The sequence below is a fragment of the Heteronotia binoei genome, chromosome 16, assembly GCF_032191835.1.
Source record: "Heteronotia binoei isolate CCM8104 ecotype False Entrance Well chromosome 16, APGP_CSIRO_Hbin_v1, whole genome shotgun sequence".
In the NCBI taxonomy this organism is placed as follows: Eukaryota; Metazoa; Chordata; class Lepidosauria; order Squamata; family Gekkonidae; genus Heteronotia; species Heteronotia binoei.
In genome coordinates, this window is record NC_083238.1 from 10,201,556 (window position 1) to 10,217,479 (window position 15,924).

The 15,924-nt window shown below is 42.9% G+C and overlaps 1 protein-coding gene across 2 annotated transcripts in view; it reads right to left on the reverse strand.

Moving 5' to 3' along the window:
* GTDC1 (glycosyltransferase like domain containing 1) overlaps nucleotides 1–15,924 on the reverse strand; it is a 249,671-nt gene that overhangs the window by 11,952 nt on the left and 221,795 nt on the right. For both annotated transcript variants that reach the window (XM_060256960.1, XM_060256961.1), the window contains 2 exons: nucleotides 13,073–13,143; nucleotides 12,274–12,365 (listed from right to left, as the gene is read on the reverse strand). In XM_060256960.1, coding sequence (XP_060112943.1) covers nucleotides 12,274–12,365; nucleotides 13,073–13,143 — 163 coding nt within the window. The remainder of the gene's footprint in view (nucleotides 1–12,273; nucleotides 12,366–13,072; nucleotides 13,144–15,924) is intronic.

Consider the following 15,924-nt stretch of genomic DNA (forward strand, 5'->3'; position numbering starts at 1 on the left):
CACCCTCTCCTTCTCTGATTTGACCTCAGAGTGGACTGGAGGGAAGCAGAACAGGCCGCCGCCGCTGTGCGCTGCTGCCGCCGCTTTAGCTGCCGCGTGTGCGAGTCCTGGCCTGCCCCCTCCCCTTCTCTGATTTGACCTCAGAGAGGACTGGAGGGGAACGGAACAGGCCGCCGCCGCTGCTGTGCGCTGCTGCCGCCGCCGCTTTAGCTACCGCGTGTGCGAGTCCTGGCCTGTCCCCTCCCCTTCTCTGATTGACCTCAGAGGGGAGGGGAGCGGAGCAGGCCGCCACCGCCGCTGCGCACTGCTGCCTCTTCTCGCCTTCAACTTGCTGCTGCTCCTCCGAGACGGGCTTAGCACCCTCCGAAGGACCCGGACTCGCGGCCTTTGCGCCGTTCCCCCCTTCCCTCCCCCCGCTTCTGTTTTTTTGCACAGCGGGGGAAGAGGGTTCAAATCCAGGGGTCCCCCGCCAGGGCGGGAGGGTTGGGAAGCCTATTTCTAACTGTGGCAGATGGAAGTTGCTAAACCCGAAACCCTCAGATGAGGCCATACTGTTGGAACGCTAACAAACTCAGCAGTAGAACCAGTATGGCATCATCTTAAATTGCCATCTCGAAATGCCATCTTTATTGTTTTCTGATTGAAATGGTATATTTTAAAAGGTTTTAATAGGATTATTGTTATAATTTTATACTGAAACCTGTCCAGAGCCCGTTCGTGGGGAGGGCGTGACAGAAATCAAATTAATAAAATAATAACACAAGCTTGCAAGTATATTTTAAAAAGTAATCCGTATAATCTAGACCTTTATCTTCATAGTCCCAGTGCTGACTTGCATGTTTTGGTCATATTAAAGAATGAGAGGAAGACAGGGCACAGGTATGCATGTATGATAAATGCTCCAGAATTGCACAGAACCAAAGGAACAGATGCACTTTTCACAGTATGATCCAAAGTTCTCGAAGTGAGTGCCCTGACCTGATTTGGGGTCGCCATGAGTCAGCTGCAACTTGACAACACTTTGTTGACAACATGCATGGCGCAAGTACATTTCTGACCTATATCAGGTGCTTGACAACCACCACCCCACGACAGTATTCATTCTTCCTTCATCCAGAGCAATGCCTTGCTGCTGCTATACTATCGGCAATTAACACTTGCATTCAGCAGGAGTTAGTAATGCACTGCTCAAAGTGATGGGATAAATTGCTGTATGTCTTTGGTAGGGTTGCCAAGTCCAATTCAAGAAATATCTGGGGACTTTGGGGGTGGAGCCAGGAGACTTTGGGGGTGGAGCTAGGAGACATTAGGGGTGGAGCCAATATCAATACTGTGACAAGCATAACTGAACTCCAAAGGGAGTTCTGGCCATCACATTTAAAGGGACGGCACACCTTTTCAATTCCTTCCTTCCATAGGAAATAATGAAGGACAGGGGCACCTTCTTTTGGGGCTCACAGAATTGGATTCCCTGGTCCAATCTTTTTGAAACTTGGGGGGTATTTTGAGGTGAGGCACTAGATGCTATACGGAAAATTTGGTGCCTCTACCCCGAAAAAACACCCCCCCCCCAGAGCCCCAGATACCCGCAGATCAATTCTTCATGATTTTCTATGGGAATAAATCTCCATAGGGAATCATAGAGTTCCCAGCAGACATTTCCCCCCTCCCCCTGCTTTCTGACGACCCTGAAGGGGGGGGGAGGGTCTCCAAACCGGGGGACCCCCTGCCCCCACCTGGGGATTGGCAACCCTAGTCTTTGGTGATCACTCTACCTATACATAATTCAGCATTCTCCAAAGGAGACAACTGAAGGAAATAAAGCATTTTACTTACTGGGGATTCTACAACGCACATCTCTTCTGGCACCCTATTCCAGAAATCTCACTCTTTAATTTCTATCGTTGTCCAGGGTCTTTAAAAGGCCCCCAGCAGTTCTTATGTGCAAGAAATGCAGCTCCCCAGTCAGGAGGAAGGTGATCCATGTGAAACAAAACTATTTAACTGAACTTGAAGAATGAGTGAATGTCAAGGTAAAAAAAATAAGGATTGTTTTTCTTTTTGAAGCTTCCCCATACAGCTATGCAATAGTATTGACTCAAGAAGGAATGCTGAGCACTGGAAGTGTTCAGTCAGCATTTTAAACTATTATGAGCTACCTTCTGAACCATTGCCAAGTTAATAGACAATGAAAGATAATGAGCTTGAAATTGGGTGTTAAATTGCATTTTTGGTTGTCTCTCTCTTTCCCACCCCCTGTCTTGAAGTTTAACCATTTCCTGCAGAAGCAGCATTCCCATTTGGTCTGTCCTTATGTAAACGTCCATTTTTAGGTTTCAGATAAAATCAAACTAAATTATTCTGTCCACTTTCACATATGTGCTGAAAGGGCCAAGAAAGTGCAAAAATATACAGCTGGGGGAAGGAGAAGGCAGGAATATATCCAAAGAGAGGAAACATTATAGTTTGTGAATTTAATTGGAACATGTTGCCAGTTACATTAATAGGATTGTTTTTAGTGGTAACGTTACCACTAGTATACCCAGCTACTGGATACTAGTGACATGTATTTGCTTATTTAGGGTACAATCCACTGGGAAATTGGTATGCCTAAACCCCACTGAAATGACTGGACATGTGCAAAGTGAGCCTCATTCCCAGTTGGGGAACGGTTGCGGCTAAGTGGTAGAGTACCTACTTTGCGCATAGAAGCTCCCATGTTCCCTACATTGCCAGTGGAAAGGATCAGATTACGGGCAATATGAAAGATCTCTACCTGAGCCTCTGGACAGCCACAGGCGGTGGGAGTTACTGACCTTGACAGTCCAATAGCCTGATTCAGTGTAAGTCAGCTTTATTTGTGTCCACTAGTTTCAATAAAACTTGCCCCAAAAAATTCTGCTTCAGTTCCTTAAATTAATTCTCACTCTGTTCCAACAGCTGAAGTCAGATAAGAAAAAAAATACTGATACATGACGGCAGAAAATTAAAATACTGTCCCCCCACCCCCCCCAGTTAACACCAAACTGTTCTGTTGGCTGTAACCAAAAGGACTTATTTTGCACCTAGCAGACACTCAAGTTCAGACTTCGGCAAGCTCAAGAAAGCACTGGTGCAGTTGTTTAATGTGCTTCAGGCATGCAAATGGTACACTGAATTATGCCCAAGGACTTTCAGAGATCCAGTACACACCATGAAGAGCTGCAGTAATATTGGTTCCCTCCGTAATATTGGTTCCCCCTCTCTTCACCACCAATGGAGGGGGAGGCTCACACAGGGCTTTTTTTGGAGCAGGAATGCAGCTCCGACTGGTTTGGCATCAGGGGGTGTGGCCTAATATGCAAATGAGTCCCAGCTAGGCTTTTTCTACAAAAAAGGCCCTGGGCTCACACATGTTGCAACAGCTGCCACAAGTGAGCAAGCTTCAGAGGCAAACCTCGATTAAACACATTAGAGTAGGCAAATGTTAAAGCTGTAGCACGAGTGATGTTTGGAAACTGGAATGGATCTAACCTGAATGCACAGATTTTAGGAGACAACTATTTTGTCCAAATCAAAATCCACATATAAGAACAAAAGCTATACAACCCATTATATTTGGACCGGTTCTAGGAAAAAAACACAAAGGAAAAAAGCACAAAGGAAAAATGCCCAAACAAAAAACTCCACTGACATAAATGCTCACAGGAAAAAAGCCCCCATGGAAACAAACCCACATGGAAAAAAGCCCATAGTGAAAATAGCCCCCATGGAAAAATATGTAAAGCACCATAGGTTTTTATAATTGTGGATAACCATTAATAATATTTTGTTGTTGAAGTCCAATTCAAGAAATATCCGGGAACTTTGGGGATGGAGCAAGGTTGTGACAAGCACAACTGAACTCCAAAGGGAGTTTGAGCCATTACATCTAAAGGGACAAAACTCCTTTTAAATGCCTTCCCTCCTTAGGAAATAATGAAGGATAGGTGCACCTTCTTTTGGTGCTCAAAGAATTGGACCCCCGGTCCAATCTTTTTGAAACTTGGAGGGTATTTTTGGGAGAGACACTGGATACTATGGTGCAAATTTGGTGCATCTACCTCAAAAAACAGCCCCCCAGAGCCTGAGATACCCATGGATTAATTCTCCATTATACCATTTTTTAAATTAATTCCAACTATGTTTATTGATTTCTTCCTTCCAGATAATTACCAGAGTCTGTCCTGCTTAGGTTCTTAGATCTATGAGGCCTTAACTACCTCTGCTATTTAAGAAAGAGAAGGAGGAGGAAGGGGGGAAGCTGAAGGGGAAGGTATCATAATTAACGTAAGAAGAACCCTGCTGGATCACACCAGTCTCTACAATTGGAGACCAGAGATATAAAAGGATTAGCCTGGTGCGACCCAGGCCATTTACTATCCAGATCCTGAAGAAAGCAAGACTTTTTACTTAGGTAAATTCACCGTGCTGAGGGGGGGGGGATTAGACATTGGGAGGAATTTATTTAGAAGTAGCATGGGTTTGATATAGTAAAGCATGGTTTTTCAAATTCTGTTTCTCACCCATAGGTTTTTTTTTTTGGGGGGGGGGGGGTGGGAATAAAAACCAGTATGTCTGCAGAAAGGTCTTCAAAGCAGCCAGGTATCTTTTCGGTACTTTAGAATATGTTTTGAGAAATGTGTGCTCCACACGGTTTACTTCAGTGGTTCCCAACCTTTTTGGCACCAGGGACTGGTTTCCTGGAAGACAATTTTTCCAGGGACTTGAGGAGCAGCACTGGGGTTCTTGCCACCCCAGGTTGCCTCCCCACCCCTGCCCCCCATGGTGGTCTGTAAATGAGGTGTGAGCAGATCAGCAGGGGTCTTTAAATCGGGGGGGGGGGGACAAGAAGGTCACTGCCGCACTGCCCCTTTTGCTTCCCCTGCAAGGTGAGGCAGCCTCAGAGTGAGTCTGCGCTGACTTTCGTCTGCCCAGGTCCCAGGCAGGGGAAAGGGGTAGTGGAGCTGCTCTGCCTCGCTTTGAGGCTGCCTCTCCTGTGCTGCCTCTTTTGTCTGGGTCTGTGGTCTGGCAGTTGGGGACCTCTGGTTTACTTAATATGATATCTTTGCTGCAATAATTCCTTAGCCAATGAAGCATGTGATCATCAATACTTCCTCTAAGCTATGGGGTCTTGTGAGCAAAAATTCTTCTTTGTGAGCTACTGGCATTAAAGTTGGGAGCTACTGCGTAAATTAGTTTGCTCTGGGGCCATTTTTCCTAAGCTAAGACAAAACTGTGTGAACTGGAAGCTAAAAAACTGAGCTAGCTCAAACTAAATCAGCTTAGGGGGAACACTGGTGATCATTTGCCTGTTGTTTAGTTTCCCCCCCCTAATGCACAGGCAGGTTGCTTAGAGGTGAAAAGGAGAAAATATGAGGCACTACATTAAAAAGTTTGACAAATTTTAAATTAATAAAGTTATTTAATTTTATTTAAATATATTTCTATGTAGAGTCGAATTTCTGTTATTATTGTTTTTACTTCTTAATAAAGTTCATTGATAACAAAATGGTCACTTTTTGTTGTAAGTGAATATGACATACTTTAATCCAAAAATAACAACAAAATATTATTAATGGTTATCCACAATTATAAAAACCTATGGTGCTTTACATATTTTTCCATGGGGGCTGTTTTCCTGTGAGCATTTATGTCAGTGGAGTTTTTTCTTTGGACATTTTTCCTTTCTGCTTTTTCCCCTTGTGTTTTTTCCTGGTTGCCATTTGGACCAACCCTGTGTCACTTCGGTTGGCTGTAAGGAAAGGTATCATATGGCTTTTGTTTTTGTTCACAGACTTTAAATCCCTCATGGGACAGAAATAGTAAAACGTCTTCTAACTATTACTTCATGTGCTAGACCACAAAATAAAAGGGTGAAACAGCATTTGAAGCCTGGGAAATGTATTCAACAATAATCAAACTGTAATAGAATGTATGTGCATGTACTTTAGTTCACACAGCATATATACTGTTCTAAACCCAAAAGTAGACATTTCCCCCCTTCAATCTCATCCAGGAATATCTACCTATATGTAATATAAAATAAGGATGCTATAAAAGGCAAAGTATGTCTTGCTCATACTAAGTGAACAAGAGGGAACACAGGCTCTGACAAAACAAATACAGATTGAAAATAGAACATGAAGAACATATTGCTAATAATATTAGACTATTTTTTAAAAAATCCAGAAGCAATTTGCTAATCTGCTAAGAAAAATATGCAACTTGTGGCAATATTGCTTTCCCTTCCAATCACATATGACAAGAGTTTTTAAAAAGAAATCCAGGGGAGATATAGGAAATTACAGGCCCATGAGTGAAATCCTTGCACCCATAGAAAAACTAGTCTGGTTCCAAGCTTATATATACATGCGAGCAATTTCCCCCCCAAGAAGAAGAAGATATTGGATTTATATCCCGCCCTCCACTCCGAAGAGTCTCAGAGCGGCTCACAATCTCCTTTACCTTCCTCCCCCACAACAGACACCCTGTGAGGTGGATGAAGATATTGGATTTATATCCCGCCCTCCACTCCAAAGAGTCTCAGAGTGGCACACAACCTCCTTTCCCTTCCTCCCCCACAACAGGCACCCTGTGAGGTAGATGAAGATATTGGATTTATATCCTGCCCTCCACTCCGAAGAGTCTCAGAGCGGCTCACAATCTCCTTTACCTTCCTCCCCCACAACAGACACCCTGTGAGGTGGGTGGGGCTGGAGAGGGCTCTCACAGCAGCTTCCCTTTCAAGGACAACCTCTGCCAGAGCTATGGCTGACCCAAGGCCATTCCAGCAGGTGCAAGTGGAGGAGTGGGGAATCAAACCTGGTTCTCCCAGATAAGAGTCCGCACACTTAACCACTACACCAAACTGGCTCTCCCAAGCGCCAGTGTTGTGAGCAGAAATTCTATTTCATGACCAAAAAAAGCTAGTAGCATTAAAGATGTGGGCAAGTTTACATTTGACTATTGCGTAAATTAATTTTTAGAGATTATTTCCATAACCCTGTAAAAATTTCAGAATAAATTCTTTTAAATCATCTTTAAACTGTATTTTAAGAATAATTTAAACATTATAAGCTGAGATAGAATCAAATGAAATTTCACCCACCCCTTTCCACAACAGGCCTTTCTACACTCTGTTTTCACTCCACAGTATCTCAGTAGTGAAGTCATTATACCTTTGATTCAGATCAGCCTCTGCGGATTATGCTTTCTGTATTTTAGGGTTGTCAAGTTCCAGGGCAGAGCGGGGGTTCTCCTGCTTGGGAGGTCCACAAACTGCTGGCCTGCAGTGGGCCAGCAGGGGGATCATCTCCTGACATCACTGGCACAATGATGTCACTCTATGGTTTTCCCAGATGCTCTGGCAATTTGGGAGGAAATCTCTATGGAGGCCACGGGGGACTTGGCAACCCTACTGCATTTCCACCCCATAGTGGGGGACCTGCAACTTGCTAGTCTGGATAGGAAAGTTCCTGCTGCCACGGCAGCAAATAGACCGCAGAAAGAGAAGCTGGGGGGACCCTCCCTCCCATTTTAAAACCCCATCAATAAAACTATTAATGAGGGAGGGAAGAGATGAAGAGGATCCTGGTTGAACGTTGGTGGCTTCTTCATCTGACACAGCATGAGAAGAGAGAATAGGATAGTGTACCTTTAAGAGAAACCAAAGCAGGAATCCTTGCTCTGATGCCCTGAAAAAGTATCTTTCAGCTCCCCCTCTCCGTGATTCTGCAAAATGAAAGGGAAGGGAGGGCAAAATCCTCTAGTCTTTTATATTTACAGAGTCATTCTTATGCTCTCTCTGGCTATTTTAAAGTTTGCTTGTCTGGGAGAACACATCTTTCTCTTTTGTCTTTGGAGAAGGGGGGGAAGAAAACAGAATGGGGAGGGAGCATAAACCTAGAAAGAAAGGACATTACAGGAGAGAACAATGAAGTCCTCCAAGATTTGCCAAAGACATTCATCTTCTAAAAAGAGACTGACATTAAACACAGAGCTGGCAAAAGGTCTGCCCCAAAAGGAGTTTTGGAAAACACGGGGAGAAAGGAAGCTGAAATTGGTGTGAGTTCTAGTTGCACAAAACGAATGTAGAACCTACAAGGAACAGCAAGGCAAGACAGAACTACAGGCGCTAGTTACTGTAGAAGGTCACTTTGAAATGTGCACTAAGAGAAGATTAAATGACTAGTGTAGAAAGCACCAACATTGGAAAACCTGTCCTCCAGAGAACAGGTCTACCCACCCCTTTCCACTGTATTGGTAGACCTGTTCTTCGGAGAACAGGTCTACCTGCCCCAGTCCACTATTTTGGCCTTGAACTGTCACCCTGTGCTGAGCCTTAGAAAACATACCAGCACTTGGTGGGGAACTCCTGCAGTCTACTTTGGGTTTTTTTTTAAAATGAACTATGACAACTAGCATTACCAACCAAAATATAACAGAAACCAACCAAATATAACAGAAATCAAATATAAAATATAACAGAAACCAACCAAATATAACAGAAGAGGAACAATCAGTGTCAGAACCCTGCCTAACGTAACAAACAGGAAATTGCTTAAATGTTATCAACCTGTCCAAACTACTTATTTATTCAAATATTTATACCCCATTTTTACCGTGACTCAAGGCAGCTTACAAATCATACTGAAAAGAAGAAGAAGATATTGGATTTCTATCCTGCCCTCCACTCCGAAGAGTCTCAGAGCGGCTCACAATCTCCTTTACCTCCCCCCCCCCACAACAGATACCCTGTGAGGTAGATGAAGATATTGGATTTATATCCCGCCCTCCACTCTGAAGAGTCTCAGAGCAGCTCACAATCTCCTTTACCTTCCTCCCCCACAACAGACACCCTGTGAGGTGGGTAAGGCTGGAGAGGGCTCTCACAGCAGCTGCCCTTTCAAGAACAACCTCTGCCAGAGCTCTGGCTGACCCAAGGCCATGTCAGCAGGTGCAAGTGGAGGAGTGGGGAATCAAACCTGGTTCTTCCAGATAAGAGTCCGCACACTTAACCATTACATCAAAAGCATAATAGGAGTGTGCAAAAATAATAATAATGTTTTCCCCGGCTTCATTGTAGCCTGTAGGGACCATTATAGTCAATGGACCCCATAAGTTATAATTGATAATCAATCTGGAGGGGCCTTTTTTTCTTTTTTTGAGGTAGAGGCACCAAATTTGCAGCATAGCTGCTGATGCCTCTCATCAAAAACCTTCAAAAGCTTCAAAATGATTGGAACAGGGAGTCCAGTTCTATGGGCTCCAGAATGAAGTGCCCCCATCCCCCATTGTTTTAAATAGATAGAAAAAATGCCTTGTGGGCTGAAGCAGAAATGCCTGAGCTGCCTGTTAAAATTTTGTGTCACTGCCCCCTAGTGCAGCTTAGAGGGAACTATGCAGGAGTTCCCAAAAAACTTTTGACAAATTTCCTCACCAAAGCTTTCCATGTAAACTAAGCAATCAAGAGGTAAAACTGCAGGTCCTCCTTTTAGAGTAAAATTTGGTTGATTTACAGAGATAATAAGATTACTTGGAAGCAAATAAGTATTGTATTGGGACCACCCATGCTATTTAATATGTTCGTGAACTGAGGATAGATACTGAAGCTACTATCAGTGCAATTCTAGGCAAAGTTAAACTCCTAAATCCATTCAGGTCAATGGGCTCAAAATGGTTTAAGATGATGTCCTACATTTGCAGATTACACCAAATTAGCCAGGATGGTGAGGACCTGAGCAGGGTTCCAAAAGGATCTCTCTCAACAGGATGAGTGGGCAACAGGATGGCAAATAAATTTCAATGCAAAGTGATGCACATTCAGGACAATCCCCCCCCCCCCCCCCCAGATGGATGGATGGAATAGGATCTGGTTGTTCCTATTCAAGAAAGAGGGTTGTGAAAGATAAGTCCAGGTGGATGCATTGTCTTGAGCAGGGGTGGCCAAGTTTGCTTAACGTAAGAGCCACATAGAATAAACATCAGATGTTTGAGAACTACAAGACATGAACAAATATAACACATTAATAAAGGCACAGAAAGATAAAATATATATCTATGCGCTTTACAACACAGCCATCCATGTTTAAAAAAAGAGACTTTTTTAAAAAAGCAAAAGCTGGGAATAACAGTCCCCATAAAACCAGCGTAGGGAAAGATTAGGAAAGGAAACACACATGTACCGTATACATCACTGACCACCATTTACATAATTAAGCCCCTCTCTTTGCGCTGACACCGAGGTTAGTAAATACATCTCGTACAAGATCTATGAAACTAAGGGGGAGCCCCATGCTGCCCTCTTTAATTCCATTTCTTCTTCCAGTGGCTCCCTTGGCTCTTGCATTCTCTTCCCCCATTCTAGGTCTCCGGGAGACCTCTGTGGTGGAGGAGAAAAAATTGCAAGCCTGCCTATTTCTCCCTCCTTTCCTGCTTCACACATGGCAGAAATAGTCACCTACCTATGGGTCAGTGCTCAGAGGCTGACTGAGGTCTGAGTGCTAAGCATGCTTACTTGAGAGTTAGCCTGCACTGAGTTCCTCCTCAGCCTCTGGGAGCTGCACAATATGTATGAAAGAGCCACATGTGGTGCCTGAGCAACACAGGCCCAAAGGTGCATGGCGCCCCCCAGGCAGGCACCCACCCGCTGCTGCCCCTCCTGCAGTGCTGCAACACAGCGCCGTGCTCTGTTGCACCCCCCTGATGGCGCCCGCCCTCTCCTTCCTTTCCCTTTGTCTCCTGTGCTCTGCCGCCACCACCTGGCCCTCAGTTGGTACGGCCCAGGCGTGGCGCATTATGATCATATGGGGGGGGGGGCAGGCGAAAAGATGGGAAGGGAAGTAGGAGGGGCAGGCAGTGGCAGTGAGTGGGTGGAGGAGACAGGCAAACTAGGTGCTTGCCTGAGGCACCGGAAGGGGGGAGCCCAATTTGGCGCTCCCACTCTCCTGGCACCCTAGGCAACCACATAGTTTGCCTAGTGGGCGAGCCAGCCCTGCGCCTGAGCCGCAGTTTGGACACCCCTGGTCTTCAGCTTTGTCATCAGTTGCAATTCAGCAATCTAGCTGGGTGGGGAAGACATAAAAGAGGCTTATAAAATATATACAGGGCAGAGCATGTGTGTGGAGAGAACTTCTTCTCCTTCTTCCCTAACACTAGAACTCACTGGCATCAGCAGTACATTCAGGAAATACAAACGGGAACAGTTCTTCATTCAGAGTAATTTACTTGTGGAATTCACTGCGTGGTGATGACCAGTAGTCCAGCTGGCTTTAAAAAGGGATTAGACACATTTACGGAGGATAGGCTCATCAATGGCTGTTAGTCACAAGGACTCAGTGGAATTGAGTACAGAACTCTCTGAATATAATTGGCAGGATGCAACAGCAGCAGGAGGCCCTGTCTTCCTGGGAAACAGGACACTGGACCACTGCTCTGACCTTACATGGCTGTGCTTAAGTTCTAACATGTAATCACATTGCAAGACTTCCCACCCCTAACTCTACTATGTTGACTACCACTTCTGAGAATAGATTTTATGTTAAAGGATGCTACAGACAGAAAGAAAAAGAAACAGAGCTGCTGGTATTTGGCGGTAGTATCCAAGCGCCACATGACCTAATTCTGGCCAAAGAATGGCTCTCCAGAGTCAGGCACCTAACCGAAACATGCTCACATCGACCGAATTGTACTTAAAACTGAATCCAATTCTCCCAAAGCTGATAGCATAATGGGTTATAACTAGTCTCCTAAATTATCTAAATATAGTACAGAGTGAGAAAAAAAAGCAATAGGAGGATATTTACCCAAACAGTCACCTGAACGATGATGACCAATAGGATTACATTAGGACAGGGAGCTAGTCTTATCCTCATTAGTATAATTGTAGGATCCTTCTTTTACTTTTCTTTTAAACTAATGAATTAAATTAATCCAGGTTCATTTTTATAAACCTCTTGAGTCCAAACATGGAGGACAGTCATTTTAGAAAACAATAAATTACAAAAAGGCATGCAGCATGCATTAAGTGCACGTATTTCATAAGACCCTAGGTTAATACAACTGGCATCTAGTGTAATTAATCCTTGTTAGTATAACAACTAATATCCCTCCCTAGCATGTTTCCTTTAAACATTAGGATGTTAATTAAATGTTTTCTGGTTTCCTCTCTTTTGGGGGGAGGGGGAAAGAGGATTTTTGTCTGTTATCTTCAATATAACACAATATCATGTAATACTTATTCTGAATAAATACCTTATAGAGATGTTTCCTTATAATATCTGGTCTTTTGCAGAATTTCAGAAGCCTTTTAAAAAGCTGTTCAGGTGTAGAATACAGATATTCAGCTGCAGGAAAAACAGATACATTTTTAATGAAACAAAAACCTCAAAGAACACACTCGATATTAGTCACTTTACTAATTAAAAATGCATATTGCTCTGTGCCGCCTCGTGTTTTACATTATTTAAGCATGATTTTATAAGGTTACCTCAGCTCACAAAGATGTTTAATGCTAAATAAGACTGTGTAGTTGTGCTGTTTAGACATCTCCTTTGGGTGATTAAAATACATTATTCTAATGTAACACAATGCATATGTGATACATTTAGTGATGAGATTTTTCAAAGGACTAGTACTACATTAGTGTGTATCCTGTAGCAGGGTTGCATATTATTAAGTATTAAATTGTTTAAATAATTTGGTATGATTTTTCAGGCCTCAATTTTTCTCTCTGTGTGTCATTAAAAAAATCTGCAAGCTATTGCAGCCACAGCGACCTTTTAAACAAAAATCTATCATTATAGACCGTGTATGCTAACAATGAAGAATGCTATTTCAAAACTTGGTTTTGTGTTATCTTGAAGGAACAGATGGTAAATATAAACTTCGTCTAATGTATTAAAACACATTTAAAAAATTCCTCAGCGCTAACATGGTAGCTTGCCAAATAAACAATTGCTCTTGCTTAAGTTTATTGTCAAACTTTGTATTTTAAAATTAACCATGAATTAAAACATCAACAGAAAAAAATAAATGTTAGGTGGAAAACTACCTGGAAATATTTCTGGGTAGACCAAAGCCTTGGGACAGAGTGGATAGCAACCACAATACACAGCTTCTATCCTAAAAAGGAGAAAATCCATAGCAGTTAGCTATTATTACGTTATGGAACCCCCAAATTTATTTGTGGCCAACAGCACAGAAGTTGGCTGCAACATCATATTCGCTATACTTCACTGTAATCTTCCTAAACGCCAAAGTTGCTCTTTTTAAAGATAATTTTATTGATCACATGAATTACATAGAACAGAACAGTGAGCATATGTTTTTGTTCACTGAATAAATCAAAGCACAGCTCTGTATTTAAAAAAAAAAACGCTGCTCAACACGTTTTTATAATCAGCAGACTCGGCAAAGTGTGGCCAGCTTTTCTTCACAGCAACTGGAGAGAAGCAAAGACCCTACAATACTCATTTCCCACCATACCTTCCTTCAAAATATTGCCAAACACTAATACCAATAGATAGGCATCACAGAGCAGTCACTGCGAGCCTGTAGCCAACTGATAAAGCCATAAGATCTTCCAAGAACAATGATACGTCATTATTATTATTATTTTCATTCTTGTTAGCATCACTATTATTTATGGAGCAGCTTCAATATGCATGGAGCTTTACAGAACATGAAACAGGTTCCTGGTCCTGGGGAGATCACATTTAAAATTTTGCCTGAAAGAGTTAACAAAAGAAGGGTAGGGAAGTAAGGATGGAGTGTAACTATTAGCCATGAACCTGTGAGGAGAAATGCACAACTGAGGTTTGGAGCGTTGGTTTGGCCTTGAGTAGCTTTAGTGCTGGACTCTCCAAAGATTTTTAAACTTGGAGGACTTTTCAGACTTCAAGAAGAAGAAGAAGAAGAAGATATTGGATTTATATCCCGCCCTCCACTCCGAAGAGTCTCAGAGCGGCTCACAATCTCCTTTACCTTCCTCCCCCACAACAGACACCCTGTGAGGTGGGTGGGGCTGGAGAGGGCTCTCACAGCAGCTGCCCTTTCAAGGACAACCTCTGCCAGAGCTATGGCTGACCCAAGGCCATGCTAGCAGGTGCAAGCGGAGGAGTGGGGAATCAAACCTGCTTCTCCCAGATAAGAGTCCGCACACTTAACCACTACACCAAACTGGCTCTCAAAAAAGTGGTCTGGGGAGGTTTCCCTTTCCGTGTATACACACGTGTTGGTCTTTCGGTCAACCAGAAACTGAGGAAGAGCTGACTGGCCATGCAGCTCTCAGTCGCAATTATTATCTTTATATGGAGAAATTAGAAAGTCCGACAGCAGAGTGAACCCACTTGGCAGTACACCTATGGTTATATATTCTACATTAGTGATTATAAACTAACCTTCGCTTTTAAGATGTTGCCCAATTTGGGTCAGTTTTCAAAAGTGATTTGCACAGTGGCATCCTTGAACCATAATTTGCAATGACCTCCATGGCATCAACAATCAAACGCCTTACAATTACAATAACAATGCCAGAACACTAGAAGCAAAGTATTTTGTTACTATTTCCATGTTTTCATCAGACTGAGGCTATTTATCTGTTCTCTCCCCCCCCCCCCCCATACACATAATGGCTATTCATCTGACCTGCAATAAAGCCAAAACTGTAAAATACTGTTGGCCAGATATTTAGGCAGTAACATTGAAACCACTTTTTAAAGAGCTATTGTTTCATTTATGAGATTCTTTGAATGACATCCAACATGCTGAATGACTTCTTTTCCCTTTTCGTAACTGTACCGTCCTTCTCCCCATCGCAATGCTGGGGACAGGAGCAACATTTCACCTTGTTAATTTACAACAGCAAAGAAGCAATATATTTTGTGCCGTTTGAAAAAAAAAAGTTTATTCTGACAATACGTTTTCTTTGCTTTCTTTTAAAACATAATATGTACACCACAACTGGATTTTAAGCACAAACAGCTTTAAAGATTATGTTGTCTAACACCATGAGCCCCATTCAGTCTGCTTGTGCTCTGGTCAAAAGTAATTTGCACAACATGGAGTGTGAATGAGTGGACTGAGATTACTGGAGCCATGAAATGACCTCCTATTTTCCCCAAATGCCCGTCCCCCCCATTGCTGAAGCATGTGCCCATGTTCATAAGCAGAGAAAGGGAAAACAGGGCAGCATATGCCATAGGAATCTTCCATATGTGAGCACTGCATTCAAAAGGGGCTGGATTCTGGTATTCTGCTGAAGCATGGGGCTGGTGTATTTTCTTTTTATTTGTTATTACTGTATGCTATATCGGAGGGAAGAGAATTTGAAATAATTATTGAGTTTCCAGAAAGGGATTGTGGAGGTTCTGTGATTCTTCATGTTATTGTTCTATGAAACCAAACGAGTTCATTCCCTTCCCCCAAACAGAAGGCCAAGCTACAGTGGAAATCATCTTTAAAGCTTGTAAGTCTTCATTCCCAGAATCTAACATATATGTGATTGGACAGTCAGAATTTAAGATTTGGAATTAACCATAAGCCCTCCTTATTCATGTAAAGATAAACAATTGCCTCAGAGTATCTAGAAGGCACAGACTATGTATGGTGGTATGCAATGTCATAACAAAATCTCTTTATCAGCCCAATCCAACAAAAGGCAATGCACTCCTGGAGATAAGTTTCAGAATGCAGATTCCTGCCTTAACTTTTCCCTTACCCCTATACACGTGTGTAAGGGCTCTGTTTAGGGAAGCTGAAAACCTCTATATTCAACAACCTTGCTTGCATATAAATTGCAGACTCCAAAGAGCCACAAGCAGGCCTATGAATTGTGGCAAATTATTAAAATCCATATATGCACAAGTCGCATATACTGCTCTTTGGTACTGGTGGCAACCTAGA